General features: G+C 46.6%; 1 protein-coding gene across 6 annotated transcripts in view; it reads right to left on the bottom strand.

The window, feature by feature from the left end:
* Positions 1–18,616, bottom strand: part of SFMBT2 (Scm like with four mbt domains 2) — a 216,808-nt gene that overhangs the window by 26,118 nt on the left and 172,074 nt on the right. For all 6 annotated transcript variants that reach the window (XM_072749599.1, XM_072749597.1, XM_072749602.1 and 3 more), the window contains 4 exons: positions 12,553–12,666; positions 8,963–9,005; positions 7,005–7,075; positions 4,685–4,824 (listed from right to left, as the gene is read on the bottom strand). In XM_072749599.1, the coding sequence (XP_072605700.1) occupies positions 4,685–4,824; positions 7,005–7,075; positions 8,963–9,005; positions 12,553–12,666 (368 nt within the window). The remainder of the gene's footprint in view (positions 1–4,684; positions 4,825–7,004; positions 7,076–8,962; positions 9,006–12,552; positions 12,667–18,616) is intronic.

Here is an 18,616-nt window from a genome sequence, read left to right as displayed (position 1 = left end):
TTTTTTTTTGTGAAATGGTAAAGAAGGGTTCCTGCTTCATCAGCAGTTTTGAAACGAGCCTTGAAAAGAAAACACAGCACATAACCTTTTCAAGTGATTTGCCCCTTAAAACGAGGTGTCTTTTCTTTTTGTCTCCTCCAAATGCAGACGGCTCGGTGCAGGTTACTTTGAAACTGCTGCCTCTAATGCTAGATGTTACCTGACGATGACCTTTATGCTCACCATTCCTTCTGGTGTCAGTTAACAATTTTAATGGTAACAGTAATAATCAGATGTATTTCACCAAGCAGAGAACCCCGTTGCTTTGGCCAGAACTGACCCTCTCCCTTTATTTTGCTCCTCAAAGGAAGGCTGACCCCCCCACTGGCCACCCACCACCCCCGAGGGGAGGCACCCCCTGTCCCAGCGGAGAGGCGAGGGAGCCCCAGTGCTCCCTGCAAGGTAGTCTCTCCCCCAACCCAACCCCATATCAATGAACTCCAGGCTTCATTGCTTCAACTTGATTAAAAGACCATTCCCCAAGAGAGGCCATAATCCTCAGGAATTCTCTACCTCCTCCTGGAAGACCAACAGGAGAACTTCATCATATCCTAGAGCTTCATTCGCCTCAGTCACCAGAAACCCAATGCTCCTAGAACATTCCTTCGATCTGGAATCCGATTCCTACATGGCTCTGCATTTCCCCCACTCGGACCCAAAAATCCACAGGTGTTCCCCAAACCTCTGTCAGCTGCACTGGGACATGACCCTAGTACACCGCCGCCTCTGTATCTGTGCACATTAGAGTCACCATGAAACAGAGGCTCTAAGTCCTCCTGAGCTGGCATTTTCAGAGTCTCTTCTGCGGGCAGGACTCTTCGCACTGGACACACGGACGTGAGAGAACATGTTAGATTTCCAGACTCCTTGTGCTTTGTGCTCCTGTTGGCCCTCTCCTCCACACGCAGACACAAGCGCATGCCACCCCCTTACTACCTTACTACGCTGAGCAGGAAGGCAGGATCACAGGCCAAGTCGTTCGGGAGAGCACATCTGAAACAGGGAGCAGAACCTTCCCCAACACCTTTGCAACGTGACACCAACATTGTCAGGATCGGAGGCACCAAGACACGCAAACCTTGTACCAGGTGACCGACGGCCACACAGATCTGCAGACGACAGGTCTTCGGGAGACGCCAGTGCCTGTAGCAGGCATGGGGTGCGGGAGTATCTGGGATAGAAGAGGATGACCCTGGGTGACCGTGAGCACACTGAGCACGGAGGTTTGCCATGATGAACATCACCTCTCACTGCCTGTGCCTGCAGGCCCCATCCCCCATGGGCTGGGCTTAGGGGTCCCTAAATGCCCCAGACCGAGGGGCCATCCTCAGGGTCCACCTGTCCCCTCCTCTCAGAACCTGCTCATCCTGGGTCCCCCATGGGGATGACGTACTGGGCTGGGCCAGCCACTGGCTCGGGCTCCAGCTTCTGACAGGTCAGCTACTTCCTCTGCTGCACTTTCTGGAATCGAGGCCAGGACTCACCTTTAGTCCTCAAAACCCCAGTCTGATGCTCGGAAGGCCTGCTGGTCAGCAACGGAGCAGACATGCGTGGGCCCTCACACTGGCCAGAACCTGCCCACCTGCTAGTCCACCCTCTTGAAGTTCAGCCTCCTGTTCTCTGCCTGCACTTAATTTCCCCAAGGCCGGCTCTGTCCGCATGCACACAGGCGAGCTACCTCTGAGCAGGCCGGATGGGGGCAAACAGCTCTCGCTCTGCATTTCCCAAAGACATGCAAACCCTTAATGGCCAACACCACCGACGGCCTGAGAAGCAAACGTGCTCTGTCTTTGCTCCAATTATCTCATTCTCTTTAAGTTAAATGCACTTTGAAATCGTGGAGGTTCTGGTGCTGAAGGAAGCATATTAGCATAAATATTGGCTTGCTGGAACTCACGTTTTTCTTGCACTCGCAGAACTGTAGTGCTTGCTTTTTCCCCCACTTCTTCTCTTCCTGCTTCATGCATTTTCTGAACCTCAGCAGAAAACCAGTTTTGTCATCAGAAAACTGCTCTGGCCTGGCTCTTATATTTGGCTGCTGGCACCTATCGGAGAATCGATCAGGGATAACCACTGTTGACTCTCAAAACTCATGTAGGAAAGTCAAGCACGTCCTGAAGATGGGCCGGACCTGGGGCCATCGTGTCTGCCATTGGAGCCAGCAGGCGACCCAGGGCCGCAGGTTCATCACCGCGACCTACAGTCCTGCAGGCGGCCTCGAAGGCACCGGGTTTTTGCGAAGCCTCCCCGTTCCTTTCTGATCGCTGCTGACAAATGCTGGACGCTGGCTCAAACGCAGGCAGGCCTCACTGTACTGCAACCCACTCACGGGCCGGACCGTGGAGGGTTCAGTTCTCAGGACACGGGTGTGACTTCACATCATGACAGGAAATCTTCCCACAGAGTCCTGCTTTGATTTCGTCCTTGTTCTAGTCCAACGTGTGTGGGGGTCTGAGGTCAGAGCCGCCTCACACGGAGCCACCCAGTGGTCCCTCCACTCACCTTGGCCCTTCAGAGGCATCCCTGCCCACCACCCCCCTCCACAGGCCTCAAGCCCCATCTTTCTGTGGCAACAAATGTCTCATCTGTGGGACAGATGAACCTGCCCCTGGGGCTGGGCCAGGCCCACACTGTTTGCTTTCAGGACTCAGGGCCCAGCGGCAAGAGTGAGCTGCTTGAAACGAAAGCAGGTCTAGGCCGCTGAGGATACCTGTTGGGGCCCAGGACAAGGCCCATAGGGACTCCCCAGAGAGACTGTGCCCTTTGTGTCCATCCTACAAGGCCCTTTTGCTCGAGGGGCTGTAAGCCTTCATCCCAGGGCAGCACCGAAGCCCCTGGCCTTCTGTAGGCTGCCCGCCCCTGTCCCCACAGACCACGTGGGAATTCCACCCGCACCAGCCCCGTCAGGCACTTGAGATGCTCACCTCCCTAAAACAGGACTGCCCTGTTGGTCCGTCCTGCTGGATCCGAAGCTTGATGAAGGACGGGAAACTCCTTCTGAACATTTTATATGTTAAATCCTCCCAAATAAGTAACCACAACAACAGCCCAATCAGTTTCTCTGCAGTTTCTTCTCAACTACAACCTCAATTTCTTCTCTACAACAGATTTTTGTTTTCTAAATATATGTCTTTAACTGCTAATTCTGCCGATGGCCTAGAAAAAAGCAAACGTGCCCCGACTCTGCTAAAACGATCTCATTCTCTTGAAGTAGAATGACGTCTGAAACCACACGGAGGTTCCTGTGTTGAGGGGACAGCATTAGCCGGGTGTCGCTCAGAGGGCTCCTGTCCTCCCTCTGGGGTGGGCAGTGTGCATTCCTCACAACGCCAGAGAAGGCAGGCCTCCTGCAAGCCAACTGCCGGCCGTCCAGTCCTGCCTCACCCACCAGGCAGGCCAGATCTCTGTCTCTTGTTCCTTTCAAAAATATGACATACTCTTCTATGCTCATGAGTTGTCCCTAGTCTAAGGACCCACACGCCTGCCACACGTGACCACCTTCCTCGCCTGGACACCTACCCACGCAGTCACGGCCGTGCTCCACATGGGAGGCTCTACTCCCTCTGCCCAAGCTAGATCAGGGTCCCTTGCCATCTGTTGGTCACTCCCTGCCCTGTGCCCCCAGAGCGCCCTGCTCCATGCCCTGACTGTCCCTCCAAGTGTCCCCCCACTGTACCTCCAGCTTAGAATTACTCCATCTCCCCAGCAGGGCTGTGAAGCCCCAACAGGAAGATGGCAGACAGGCTTGTGTTTGGACTTTGTGTGGTGTGTGGCTCCGAGAAGAGGCCTAATAGACATGTGTTCAGTGGACAAATGGACTATTGTGCCCCAGGAATTAAAACACATTCATCATGGTACAGTAATGATAGGGAAGATCGATGCGGGGTCCTCTTTCTTAGGAGAAAGCACAGGTACACGTGATAAAAGCAGAGGTCACGTTCCCAGAACAGTTCAGCACAGTTCCCGAATCCCCGGCCATCTCCACACGGGGTCTGTGGCAAGGGAATAAAAACGGACCAGAGAGGAAATCCTCCATCAATGTAATAAGGATTCACTGCTTCCTGCAGGTCAATCCCCAAAAGCAGGAGAGAAATGGGAAAGAATAACATCAAAATGATGCGTGGCCCAGGCGTTTCCCATGACGCAAACACCACGCAGGTGCCTATAGCCCGTGACACACTTAGCATGCGCCTCCTCCACGCAGGTGCCCCGCTGGGTATGGTGGATGGAGGGGGAGGCAATGCCACCCCGACGGGGCCAAGGCGTGTCCATGCTCAGCAGCACCCCTCTTGTCCATCCAGGCTCATCCACCTCTTGAGAGAAACCTCCAGTATGCAGTCCCAGGCCCTCACCCACACACAGCCCGTCAGTCCCCTTCCCCAGGTTCTTTATTCAAACCCTACATTTCCCCGGGCCTAGGGGAGGAAGATCTGGCCCTCCCGCCAACCTGCAAGTCTTTTGGGGCAGGGATGCCACCTTCCGTCTTTGTCTGACCAGCTCCAGCCCGAGAATGGAGAGAAAACAAGGGCTCGGAATGTGTCACGGAAACGGATTCAGATTCCTGCTGCCTCCTTCAGAAACTCTATCTACACCCTAGACACCATGTGGAAATAAGCCAACTCTGCCCGCTGTGCGCGTGCTTTACCTCTTTCAGAACCAGCACACATTTGCCGGGTCCCACCGACTGAGGTAGCTCTGCGATTCTTCCTTTGTTCAGGTAAGGGCCTGAGAAACACCTGTGGTTGATAAAAAGCTGAGGACAGCAGTATTTCCCGTTGACAGTACCTGCGGGGAAGAGCAACACAGCTCATGCTTTAGGAGCCAACAAAACACCTGCTTAATCCACTTAGTTGGCAAAACTACCCAGAGGCACACTGTGTCTTAATATCAGAATATTTTATAAACACAATAGCTTAGAAATTCTGGTTATTTTTTCTACCATATAAATGACCTTTTCTGTTTATGATACAGGATTCAAGGCACATAGAAAGATGCTGAAACCCAGGCAATGACAACTAATGCATTACTATGCAGCAAATTAAAAAAAAGTAACAAAATTAAAAAACAAAACACCAGCTCCACAGCTAAGCTCCCCTGGGTTTTCTAGCTCAGAAACTCCCCCACTTTTTCTTGCCCTTCCCCGAACCTTGTGTTTATCATTCCCATGCAGGTCTACACACTTGACCACATACACAGGTGTATGTGCATCAACAAGCAACATACAGTATTTGGGATATTTAAAAAATAGTCCATAAATGGTTTCCTGCACCATTTTGTTTGTTTGACCTGAAGGTTCTAAGATCCACCCAAGTCGGTAAAGGTATATGCAGAACGTCCACCCCTTTCTCACTTCTGTGCATGACTCTGTTATGCGCACACAGCACAAACGAGCCGTCCATGTCTTACTGATGGACAAGTCACTTCCCCTTGTCAGGACTGCGGCCAGCGCTCTACTGGATACAGCTGTAAACACCTGTTCTGCTGACGGGCAAGAGGGCTTTCCCTGTGTGTAACAAGGAGGGGAATGGCTCAGCCACGGGTCGGCATGCTGTCACTGAACCACATGTGGTCAAGATGACCTCCATGCAGACTTTCCCAATGTACACTCCCACGAGTGCAGCGGAGGGCTTGCCATCATCCCACGCCCAAGACAACCCCAGGCATGGTAGGGCTTCTTCCTTTTGCCAGCCTGATAGATGTGCACTATACCTCCAAGGGGGTTAAATCTGCATTTCCCTCAATCTGCTGTTGACTTAGCAGGCTGATGGTCTAGTGTCTCAAAGGGCCGTGGGGAAGAGTGGAAATAGTACACAGTAACCTATCACCCTAAAGTTTCCTGACGTCTGTAAATGGAGAAAGGGGTCTCGCTGCCAGCCAACACTCGCCCTCCCGCACGGAGCCCTAAGCTCCGCTAACAGGGGTATTTCTGTACAGAAGCTGTTATGCGTTTGGGACGGTCATTTAATGGTCCAGGAAGGGTTGTCCTCATAGGACTTCATCTAAGAAGCAACAGGGGAAGGAGGGAGAAATGTTATTTTTGCGAGAGTAAGACAAAAGGAGTAAAGCAACAATTATAAGCTCTGAAAGAAGAGCTGACACGGTTCTTTTAAAACCATTCTGAAGTTTTGAATTCTATACAACAAAATTAGGGAAAAAAATTAAAAAAAAAGATTATGTCCACAGCTGCACACACAGGAAATTTTTTGGTAGGATTACCCTACCCAGAACTTTAGGGAAAAAAAAAAACAATTTTAGTAAGTCTACTCCTAAAAATGCTCTCCTTCCTAGAGCTTCAACTACTAGGACTGTTACATGGTGTATAGCTTTGAAACCTGGAAGAACTCAGAGCAGGTTTCATTTTGGCTAGAAAACAGAATTCTTAATCAAATATATTATTTAATATACAAACACATCTATAATCGGATTTGTTGTCTACGGGGAATTCACATTTGTGTTTTCAAAGGTTATTTTAAGATGTAGAATGCTACACACTAAAAAACAGATATTATTCGCTCTCAGCTTTTAAACACAGAGGATTTTTAGGAACAATTCAAAAGGCCCGCAGGGACAAGTATGAACAAATAATGGAAAAATAGAAGTAGGGGTGGTAGAAAATGTCAACAAAAATGAGCGCCTAATAATGACATTTTTAATTCTTTCTCCTTGCACATGACCATCCGTGACATACAACTCTCATAATTTCCAAGTAACACGTGGGCTCTTCTCCTGCAGACTGACAGAATTATCCAGAGCTACCAACCAAAGGACAGAAGAGGCAGAGAGAGTTTGGTATAGGAGTTTTTTTTTAAAGTAGTTATGTGTTAATACGTAGCAACAGAGACAAGGAGAATGAACTTAGAGCTGAGATATTCTCATATTGACATGTATTTTTACTAGGAAAAATAGTAAAAACTATTTTACTCCCCGACTAGGAAGGGACAGCTAGCCGTCGATGGCTCGTTTACCTGTGGTATCCAGGTGAGACAACAAACAGAGGTCGTGAGGTATTTTCTCAACAGGCACTGTGGATGGCAATCTGTGGATCAAGAAAACATAACGATCATGGGTTGCACAGTCTAGAAGAAACTTGCACGTTCCAAAGTCTTCTCATAACTTAAAGTGACTATCACGGAAAGCCAAGCACGCAATAAGAGAGGATCCTGGGTGCAGCAAGCAGCAACGGCTGTACAAATGGGTAAGATCGCTGCAGACTGGCTGTCCCCAAATTCTTGAAATAACCCTAAGAAGCCAATGGAACATCTGCCCCTCAAGGAGTTGTTGCTAAGCCCTCATGTTCTTCAGGTCGCTGCTGGGTTTGTCTCTTGCTATAGAATCATAAAAGTGCCCTGAATTATATTTTAGACATGAAGAAACATCAACTTGTGCAGAATTTAACGGAAGTCAGACTTCTCTTCTTCAACAGAACAAACCAGTACATTTTACAAACTAGTGTCTGAGAACCACTTGGCCTTCGATTTTTGGGGTCTGTGCTGTGTTGTGTGGGTCACAGGCACTGTAGAAAGGCCTTCAAAGAAAGCCTATGAATTGATGGGTCCTAAAACATGACACAGGGCTGTCCTAGGGCAGAGCCTTGTGTTATAGTCCAGTAAAAAATGTGCTGAATAAACATTTGAAAAATATCGCCATGGGGGGAAAGAGGTGCGTTGGGTGTTACATGGTACCCAGGATGGTGGTGTGGAAACCACACCACTGAAAAGGAACACAAACTCAAAGCAAACCATTATGAGATCTTGGTGGGGTCATCTTCGCACCGGTTCTCAAAGTGGGGTCCCCAAGCTAGCCGATGGCACCACCTGGGAACTTGTTAGATGCGCAGATGCTCAGGCCCCAGTAAAGACCTCCCGAGTCAGGGATGTGAGAGATGGGGGCCCAGCCGTGTGTGTGTGTGTGTGTGTGTGTGTGTGTTATCAAGCTGTTCAGCTGACTGGTATGAGTGCAGCATGAGGACTACGGATCCACAGACCACATGTTGAGGAGTTAGGAGTTCAGATTTGGATTCAAGGATGGGATCATTTATTATTAACTCTCTGTTTCAATGTTATCCAGACCAAACTACAGTCTGAATATTAACCGGCTACACTGTGTTGAGGAATGAATGTATGAAAAATGCCCACAAAATTGTTTTTCACATTCAAATAGCAATGCAGTTATTATTCGTTTTCATTTTATTTAAGTTGAAATCCGACTACCTGAAAAAACGCTGTTCTCAAATCCATTCTCCCCAGTGTGTTTTTATTAAGAAAACAGGACCACCTGATGAAAGATGTCTATTTTCGCGTACCTCAGATATTCTTCAGTATATAAAAATGCTGCTAACGGTTGCAGTTTTTCAAAAACGTACTGCATGTACGGACACCGCCCGATCACCCTCCTCCTCCCTAAAATTACAACTGAAACAAAGGGTAACTTGCACTGACTCAACCATGCAGGACCCACATGTGTTTTCACAAGAAATCTAATTTAATCTTCAGGAAACCCCCCGAGAAACAGGTGTTTCACAAATGAGGCCTTGGAGATGCAGAGAAATAGAGCAGCTTCCTCAAGTCTCCCTGCTGGGAGCCTGTGGAGCTGCCCTAGGACCCCAAGTCGCCCACCTGTGGCGCCCATGTGCAGGGTCGGGGTAGCATAGGGGGGCACATTGCAGAGAGCAGTCACTACCAGCGTGCAAGGCCAGGATGCCCTCCAGGTAGGCGGAGGTGGAGCAGACGGAAAAATAATCTGAGAATAGATGCCTTGAAGATCAGAGCCTATATCTTGCCCATCACAGTACTATTTCTAACTGTCCTCTCTATGGCGGTGCCAACTGTGAACTAACCCCCCCCCCAAAAAAAAAGACAGCCATGCTTCCTCTCCTAGATCGTTTATCCCATAAGTTGGGGGGAAAACAAAAACAAGAACTTACTGTTTTTCTGGTTGCACAACTGCAATCTTTCTCTTCTTTTGTGCTGGAAAACAGGCAAGAAAAGACAAAGGGACAGTTAGCTTCATTCACTAGTTGGGCAAAGGTTTTGTTTTGTTTTGTTTTTTAAACGTCTTCATGTAAAGTTTTACATGTGTCAGTTTTAAAGGAAGAATTTAAACACTACGAAGTTCTTTCATCTGGGCCACAACTTTATCTCAACTTCTGCTAGCGTTAAAATAGACTTTGACTCTGGGCACCTGGGTGGTGCTCTTGGTTGAGCGTCTGACTCTTTGTTTTGGCTCAGGTCATGACCTCGGGGTCCTGAGATTGAGTCCTGTCTCGGGCTTGGCGCTCAGCAGGGAGTCTGCTTGTCCCTCTGCCTCTCCCCTTCATTTTCTCCCTCCCTCTCTCTCAATCTCTTGCTCTAAGATAAACAAATAAACTTGAGACTCTGACTCATCAGAAATGAAGTCTCACTAGAATTTACTGCATTTAATCTTATCACTACACCAGCTACTTTATTCTAAAATGTGCTTTTAATAAGAAAGAGAGAGCATGCGTATCACTTCTCACATGAACCCACCTGGTAAGATAAATTGTTCAAGCGACATTATCCAAAATGATTTTTTTTCCCCACAGAAAGTGTGGTAAATCAAATAATGTTACCGTAACAGCACACTCCCAAATTAGGATTAGAGCTGTGTTTTTAAACGAAAACATTTTATTGCTGAAAGGAAGACTGGTGCCTCATAAATATGTCTGACGAATATCGACATAAACCAGCCAGTAAGAATTCTTTAGATAAGAAGATTTGTAGTTTATATTTGTAATGGATTTGAATCACCTTACCAAAGATAGACCAGGGGGTTTGGCATCTATTAATTTTGAGACAGACAGTCCCATATCCTCTAGCATAAATGTTAATTCCAACAAAACTTCTAAAGCTACTTGAGTTTGGTGGGTTTAGACTTATAGTTTGCCTCTTCAAAACAAATGTACACGTATGAAATGAAATGAAAGGAAGAATAAGAGAGACAGCCATTGAACTTTCATTTATTCTTGAATTTATTTTGTATTTGGTTCCAGTTATTACTATGAATAACTATAAACTTTGTGATGTCTAAAGTGAAAAATGAGTTTGGATGACCTTGTCTAAGGCTTTGCTACCAAGGGTGGGGATGCCTGAACCGCAGGACATTTTGGTAAGGAGCCATACACGACAGACCTGGGCGCAACACACACCAAGGTGGAAACATCATTGTGTTCACCATAGCAGGTATATGACTGTGCTCCAGGGAACCTCGAAGCACCTGTTGCCTCCCACATCCATGCAAAGGAGAGAGAAAGAGGACACAAGACAGAAGTCTCTGTCTAAGATACAGCTAAAACACAGGAGACTGGCCCCTCCCACGACTAAAACCAGGGGGCACCTGACCTGGCTCTCGGGCCAACTGAGTCAAGAACCTGTGGCTCCTGAAGTGAGAGGAAAAGAACAAAATGCCCTTGATATGGAAAAAATTTTTCTGTGCTCAAAATTTCAGAAATGTGTTAAAGTGAGGACAAGACAATACTCTCATCGGATCAGGTTTGTTGAATAGTGCAGTGTACAGACGGGAGAGAAGAATGCCTTAGAATCCACCTATCATCTGGGCCACCTACTGTGTTTCACACAGACAGTGCACCATCCTACTCTTAATGGATATAGAGTGAAACTCTTAAGTGTCCTTCAAAATCTGCTGACACCGGGGAACTGGAAGCCAAGTATAGATGGGACTTCCCTTCTAGTAACTTTCTGAGCATTTACATAAGTGAGTCATATATAGGATGCTAGCAAGAAGTAAAGCTAGCACACAAATTACATAAAGAAAATACCAGAAATATCTATTTCACAAAAAAATTAAAAACATCTTATTTTTAAGGACTCATTATTTTTAATTTTTTAAAATTTAAATTCAATTAATTAACATATACTGTATTACAATTTCAGAGGTAGAGTTCAGTGACTCCTCAGTTGCATACAACACCCAGTGCTCATCACATCATGTGCCCTCCTTAATGCCCATCACCCAGGTAACCCATCCCCCCTACCTGCCCCCCCCCAGCGACCCTTGGTTTGTTTCCTAGAGTTAAGAGTATCTATGGTTTGTCTCCCTCTTTGATTTCATTTTTTCTTCCCTTCCTGTATGATTTTCTGTTTTGTTTCTTAAATTCCACATATGAGTGAAACCATATGATAATTGTCTGTCTCCAACTGAATTATTTCACTCAGCATAATACCCTCCAGTTACATCCATGTCAATGTAAATGGTGGGTATTCATCCTTTCTGGTGGCTGAGTAATATTCCATTGTATATATAGACCACATCTTCTTTATCCATTCATCTGTCAAAGGACATCTGGGCTCTTTCCATAGTTTGGCTATTGTGGACATTGCTATAAATGTTGGGGTGCAGGCATCCTTTTGAATCACTATGTTTATGTCTTTTGGATAAATACCCAGTAGTGCCATTGCTGGGTCATGGGGTAGCTCTATTTTTAACTTTCTGAGGAACCTCTACACTATTTTCCAGCGTGGCTGCATAATTTGAAATAATACTTTTGGTAAACATAAGGGTGGGAAAAAAATGCCATGATTTATTAATTTGGAAGATTTTTAAAAGGTACCACCTCAGGATATTGACCTCTAATAATAGAAGTTAAAACATACACTGTTGTACATACTTAGAGAGAGACAGAGTTAGTTGATGGGTTAACTACTAATACTGCTTTAATTCGATATTTCTGTGATCAGAAGGATGTGAGATATAATGCAATCTTTAAAGTAGAGCTGAAATCTCACTGGTTAGTGCCAAGAGTAGTTAAGTTCTTATATGTTATGTCAGTAATTTATTAGGACCAACTATGATTCTTTTATGGTAAACCTCATGAGAAAAATCTGTTCTTTCTTAGACATGATACAGAAATGTAGTATTTGGGGGCACCTGGGTGGTTCAGTTGCTTAACGTCCAACTCTTGGTTTAGGCGCAGGTCATGATCTCAGGGTTGTGAGATCTAGCCCTGCGTGGAGCTCTGTGCTGAGCATGGAGCCTGCTTGGGATTCTCTCTCTCCCTCTGCCTCTTGCCCCTCTTCCTGACCCCACACGTGCATTCTCTATCTCCCCCCCTTAAAAACAAACAAACAAAAAACCAATAAAAACCAACAAAAAAACATAGTATTTAGCTTAAATTTTGTCTAATCAAAATAATCAACTGTATATAAAACTGAGAGTGAATATTTATTTTATATATATTTATATATTTTTATATAATATTTATACATCTTATTATATTTATATTTTATCTCTGCCACCACTCCGTGACCTCCACCTGCCTTATCATTATGACTTAGTCTGTCAATCTATGAGATGCTTCCAAATACCCATCTCATGAAGACACTGAAAGCATCCAAGAGATAAAAGCACTGGTGCTCTGTGGGAAATCTAACACCAGTTCTGTTTCTTACAACTTGGCTGAAGTCTCTTTACAAAACTATTTACCTCCCCAAGCCCCCAGATATTGTCTGCAGGAGCTCCAAACTGGATGATACTTACAGACTGTTTTGTGTGGTGTGGTCAAAGGGTAAGAGTTCGCTTCACACCAGCCCACTGGGAAGATGTCCATGGATTCCACGTCAACAATAAACTCTGGAACAGGAGTCTGCAGACCTGGATCAGAAAAGTCAAGATGACAGGTACAGATTTTACCACAAAGAGCCAGAAGGAGAGAAGAAATGTGTGAGCATCCCTGAGATGAGGGAAAACACTCCCTGGACTGTTCAACACAACACCGAGGACAGTCTTTTTTTTTTTTTTTTTTTAAAGATTTTATCTATTTATTCATGATAGAGAGAGAGAGAGGGGCAGAGACACAGGCAGAGGGCAGAGGGAGAAGCAGGCTCCATGCACCGGGAGCCCGACGTGGGATTCGATCCCGGGTCTCCAGGATCACGCCCTGGGCCAAAGGCAGGCGCCAAACCGCTGCTCCACCCAGGGATCCCCACCGAGGACAGTCTTATGACAGATACTGGCACCTGAAATATCAAACAGCAAAGTACAAGGTGGTGGTGGTTCAAATAAAGCAGAGATCCAGAAAATCCAAGATGTTTTCTCCTGCAAATGGCAGGTAGAGAATTGGGGGGCAGAATGTGGGAAGAACTGGCACTGGAGCCAGAAAAGCTGGCAGGAGGAACAGTCTGCCCTTTTCCTAAAAGTATCTTTGAAACCAAGGAAATGGGGGATCCCTGAGTGGCTCAGCGCTTTAGTGCCTGCCTTTGGCTCAGGGTGTGATCTGGGGTCTCGGGATCGAATCCCACATCGGGCTCCCTGCAGGGAGCCTGCTTCTCCCTCTGCTTCTCTCTCTCTCTCTCTCTCTCTCTGTGTCTCATGAATAAATAAATAAAATCTTTAAAAAGAAGAGAAAAGAAACCAAGGAAACATGCTGGAGCTGGGTGGGGGCCCCAGCACACATGTGTACGCCACCAGGACACACTTCATCCAACACCAAGCAAAGGCCGACCCTCAATGAAGGAAAGTTAACACCACCGCTCAAAGGAACTAGGCCGGTATAGCTTTGAGCAGGGAACACAGACCACACAATTTCTCTAGGGAACTTATTCACTTCTCGGGTTGACTGGGGTTACTTGTTTTGAACTCCACTGGTGGCCTGCAGATCATGAAAGCCAATTTACAAGAAGTATTTTTTTTAGTGGGATCCACCTAACTATCACCCCGTTTCATGATCCTACTAATGCCTGGTGATAAATCGGCACCACAGCTAAGAGACTCTGAAACAGAGAAGAGATTTGCATGTAATATGAGCAAAGGTTTCAAGAGTTCTGGCCGCAGAGGATTATTCTAGAATCCAGAAAACTGGTGAAAGGAAGAAAATCCTACACTGAATCAATTGTTCTTTGGAGAAAAAACACCGAGAGAAAACACTTGTGAACTAAGAATCAAAAGATAAGAACTCTGTTAATAGACAGGGACTCACGGGCTCTTGACCTCTTACTCTCATTTTGCTTTGGTTTCTTCGCTGAGAATCAAGATGGAAATGACACCATAGAACTCACACACCCATCCACATTGCCACATCACATCTGATGAATTTTAAATCATATTGCCCCCCAACACTTAACTTCACGAAGCTCAATTCCAGCAGACAAAAAATGGTCCCAATCACTGGAACTCTGATGTTTGCCACACTGGCTCCTACCCCTGACTTTTCATCGTAAAGATGATACTGGAAAAAGGAGCGTGCTGTTTGATACACGTGGGTTCTAGTGCTATCCAATATACTGCTGCACAGAAAGTGCCCTGAACACGCTGGCACACACATCATACCATCACCGTTAGTCACTATCAACTTTCAACTCCTTCCCCAAAAAAGCAATTACCATGAAAAAAACTTTCTTTTTGTTTTATTCTCCCATAACTTGAATGTAAGTAGGTTTATGGGGATTATTTCTCAACACAATTGAGTGGATATAAATCATTTGGTTCCCATTATGACTCAACCAATGCTTAACCTACCTACTTACCAAAGAGACCATCAAATAAAATAAGACACGTGTATCTTGGCTACTGAACAGTTTTGGTGACAGGCTGAATTCACCCACAACATACATCTGTATTTCCAGACTCACAGTTAGGTACAAATAAGATTTCCAAGGTCAAAGTAGTGTTTCGAAAAGAAGCATGAAGGTGAGCTTTATAGCCTGTTCCTTCCCGAATTACGACCTTCATGTTCCACTGTTCTCCTGGTTCAGACATCACTTGGTGTTAATGCTTTAATATATACACTTCCACAACAATGTATATAGTAATATATTTATAAGGCTAACTTTATCATACTTTATTTTTTAAAGATTTTATTTATTCCTTTTATAAGTGAAAAAAAAGATTTTATTTATTCATTCATGAAAGACACAGAGAGAGAGAGAGAGAGAGGGAGAGAGGCAGAGACAGAGAGGGAAAAGCAGGCTCCTCACAGGGAGCCCGATATGGGACTCGATCCCAGGACCCGAGGATCAGGCCCTGAGCCGAAGGCAGATGCTCAACCACTGAGACACCCAGGTGTCCCACCATACTTTAAAATTCTTTGGTCATGCTCTGCATTCAAAACAAATATTTAGGAGCTACAATGTGTTAGCTACTAGGTCCTCAAGAAAGTTATAACCCTGACTTCCCTGCACTTCCTAATCTAACCCATTAAGGCATCTATTAAATGGGAACGGATGGAAAAGTGGGTTATTTATCACCCAGGAACATTTTCCTGACCCTGAAGCTTTTCCAATCCTATTCTGAATGATGGGTACCAATTTCCTATTTCCCTTTATCAACTTTATGCTTCCAGATACATCTGGCTAGACTCGGAATAATCTTTTTTAAAAAACAACTCATTATTTTCCAAGACCAGGGACCCACTCGCTTACAAAATAATCCATTAAAAGTGGATGCGATGCTCCTTTAGTGATTCTAGGATTTCCAAAACTCCCTATGCAAAGCTTAAGGGAACTACTGCAACGGTTGTAACCATTTTATAGGACAGCCTCTGTGAATAACACAAGGCCATGTTCACCCTGGACTTCTCTCTGCTGCATCAGTCAATATGGATTCTACTCATTCATCCTCATCCAGCACCTTCATTTCAAAAACCACCAGGAAGCCCCAATCTCCATCTAAGGGGAGGTCCTTAGCTACATTACAGTAGGCTGTATGATGGGATATGCTGCCACTATAAAAAAAGAACGAGAAACCTCTTTGTATACTTACATGTAAAGACGTATATGTTGAGTCAAAGAAAAGCAGAGTACAGAACACTGTGTATATATAGTATGCTACCATCTGGTTAAAAAGGGGGAAATAACATATATTTATATGTGCATAAGACAAATCGGGAAGGAAATGCAAAATACCCACACAGTGGGCGTCTGCTGGAAAAGGAGCGGAGACACTGAGGGGTGGGGGCAGCTGCGGGAGAGAGACTCTGACCACGGATACTTCCATGTATTTTTGCAAATGAATCAACTAATTTACAATCACAACCTAACCTCACTATCACCACAATAACCGCACAACGCAAAACGCCCCGAGAAGGAAGGAGTCTCCTGCATGAACTGTGCTGCCACAGAGGCCAGATCAATGAAGGCCAAGTGACCTTAACAGGAAATAAGACCGGGGTGCCTGAGGGGCTCAGTTGGTGAAGCGTCTGCCTTTGGCTCAGGTCGTGATCTCAGGTTCCTGAGATAGAGCCCTGAATCGGGTTCCCTGCCTAGCAGGAGTCAGCTTCTCCCTCTCGCTCTGCTGCTCTCCCCCCACTTGTGCTCTCTGGTTCTCTCTCTCTGTCAAATAGATAAATATAATCTTAAAAAAAAAAAAAAAAAAAAAACAGGAAATAACACCAAACTACAATGAGTCATTCTGCTGCTAAGAGGACAGGATGCTCCATACTCACAAAGCATATAAATTTGTTGAGAATCACTTGGGAACCTTACAGAAGCTCTGCAATTTGCTACATCCTGAGACTGTCACTCGATCAACGGATCCCTCGTCCCTTCCACGAAGTTCCACCCACCCTCCTAAAGGCAGAGACTCCGGGAACAGAGTCAGAACGAGCCCTGCACCTCAGTTAAAAGGCAGGAAGGGAAGAAAGGCAAGAGGTATTTAAGGAAGCAAGTTAACCTCGCTCAGCACCCTCATGAGAAGTCAAAGGTCACAGCAAACTGGGACTGGTTCGAGCGTGGGATGGACAGAAAAGGCGCCAGAGGGGAGAGAGTGAGCAGGTGATCCGGGAGCAAGCAGGACTGGGTGCTGGAGCCCCGGGTGCTGTGTGTCTGGCTCCTTCCACCTGCAGAGGCCTTTCTATAAAACCTGACTGTCAAGTCCCTCGTCAGCTGTGGAGCCAAATTCCTAAGGAACAAAGAGACTGGCAAAACTGCAGATGGCAAGATCAAGATTTGATAGGAAACAGGCAATCTGGAGGAAAACAAAAGAAATGGGATCAAATGTGTGTGGAGAGAGACAGAGAGACTCACAGGACTGCAAACACCCACAAACACGGATTTCAGGTCTGATATATCCTCAAGTGCTTAGTAATTACGACAACCCTAGGGATAGGGGCTAGCCTCGTCCCCACTGTACAGATGAGGAAGCTGAGGCCCAGAGAAAGGTCCAAGGGCAGCAAGTGGCAGATCCAGTGTATTACCCTGGATCCTCTAACTCTCCAGGCGTTTCAGGTGGCATTTTTCTTTCTTTCTCTTATTTCTGTTTCTGGTTTGCTTGGGGCTGGTCAGCAACTGTCCCCATCCTGTCCCGGCCCCACAGCCCTCCTTCAGAATCTCCACCATGAGGTGGCTGCCACCGCCTCCCACAGAAGGGGAAGGAGCCAGCTCTGCCCTCACTGCCAACAGGTGACAACAGGCTCAGTCCGAAGTCACGGCCATCAAGAGGGCAGCGCCCAAGCCCAAACTCAGCGTGGCTTCCCGCAGCAGAACCTCTGCAGGGGTGCGCCCCCCCCAACCCCCCACCCCCAGGTTCACATTTCGCCTGAGACAGCCCAGCCACTTCTGTCGCTGGCCACTGAGGACCCGCCCAGTGGAACATCAGCTCTGGGGACCACACAGATTTGTGAGGGTTCAAAGCCCACGCCCACAGACAACACCCACTTTCCACCACCCTCTCCAGCATTTGGAGGGCCTGCCGTCCATGCCCGGGCCACTGAAGCAGCTTCTCCCAAATCCTCAGGCAGGCCCTACCTCCTTCTAAAGATTCGAAAACCACCCACACTGGCTTGAAATAGAATTACTTTCACATTTGCATTTTTCCGTGTTTGATTTTTGCAAGTCTCTGAGAAAGCTCATTCACCCCGACTTTTGCACAAATTACAGAAAGGCTTTGAGGGGCACCTGGTGTCCCGCCCATGAGAGGTCACCCCAACAGGGGTTCCCTTCCACCAAGCCACGCCCGCTAGACTTTAGAGTCCTTGACAAACCCTAGCGCACAGGAGAGTCATCTGGGGAGGGTACCTTCAAAATGCAGATGTCCACACCCTGCTTGGACCTCAGAAGCACCAGGTCTGTGGTGGCCCCAGGAAGGTGCATTTTCAAAGGAGGCCGGAGATGACCATGTGGAGGGTGGTTTACTGGAACCGAACCAAGCGTAGGAAAAAACTGGCCCCAGAGCTCTTTGAATGTTAGCTTACACATAGAAAATATCTCACTGGCTCAAAATTCAGTTGGCAAGATAGCAGTTCCTAATGGAACTTTAAAAATCTTTTTTTAAAAGACCCCGCCCCGGGGTCACGGCCTGAGCCAAAGGCAGACGCTCAACCACTGAGCCACCCAGGTGCCCAGACTGGTGGATCTTCGATCACTTTCTCATTCAGAAGCACAAAGTTTTATTTATTCCTCCTCTGTGCTCAGCAGGCATTTAGCGAGCACATGGACCATTGTTCAAACGTTGTGCTGCGATGATGGGCCCACATAGGAGCAGAGCCATGCATCAGGGCTCGCGGCGCCAAGGACAGGATCAGGGTCTACAGGCACAGTGAGCGCTCTGTTCTGAGGGAGCCAGACCCTGGGTGGAGGCCAAGCTGATGAGAGAAGGGGATCCCTTCTGG

The sequence above is a fragment of the Vulpes vulpes genome, chromosome 2 (assembly GCF_048418805.1).
Source record: "Vulpes vulpes isolate BD-2025 chromosome 2, VulVul3, whole genome shotgun sequence".
NCBI lineage: Eukaryota > Metazoa > Chordata > Mammalia > Carnivora > Canidae > Vulpes > Vulpes vulpes.
This window is presented reverse-complemented; position numbering and strand designations above follow the sequence as displayed.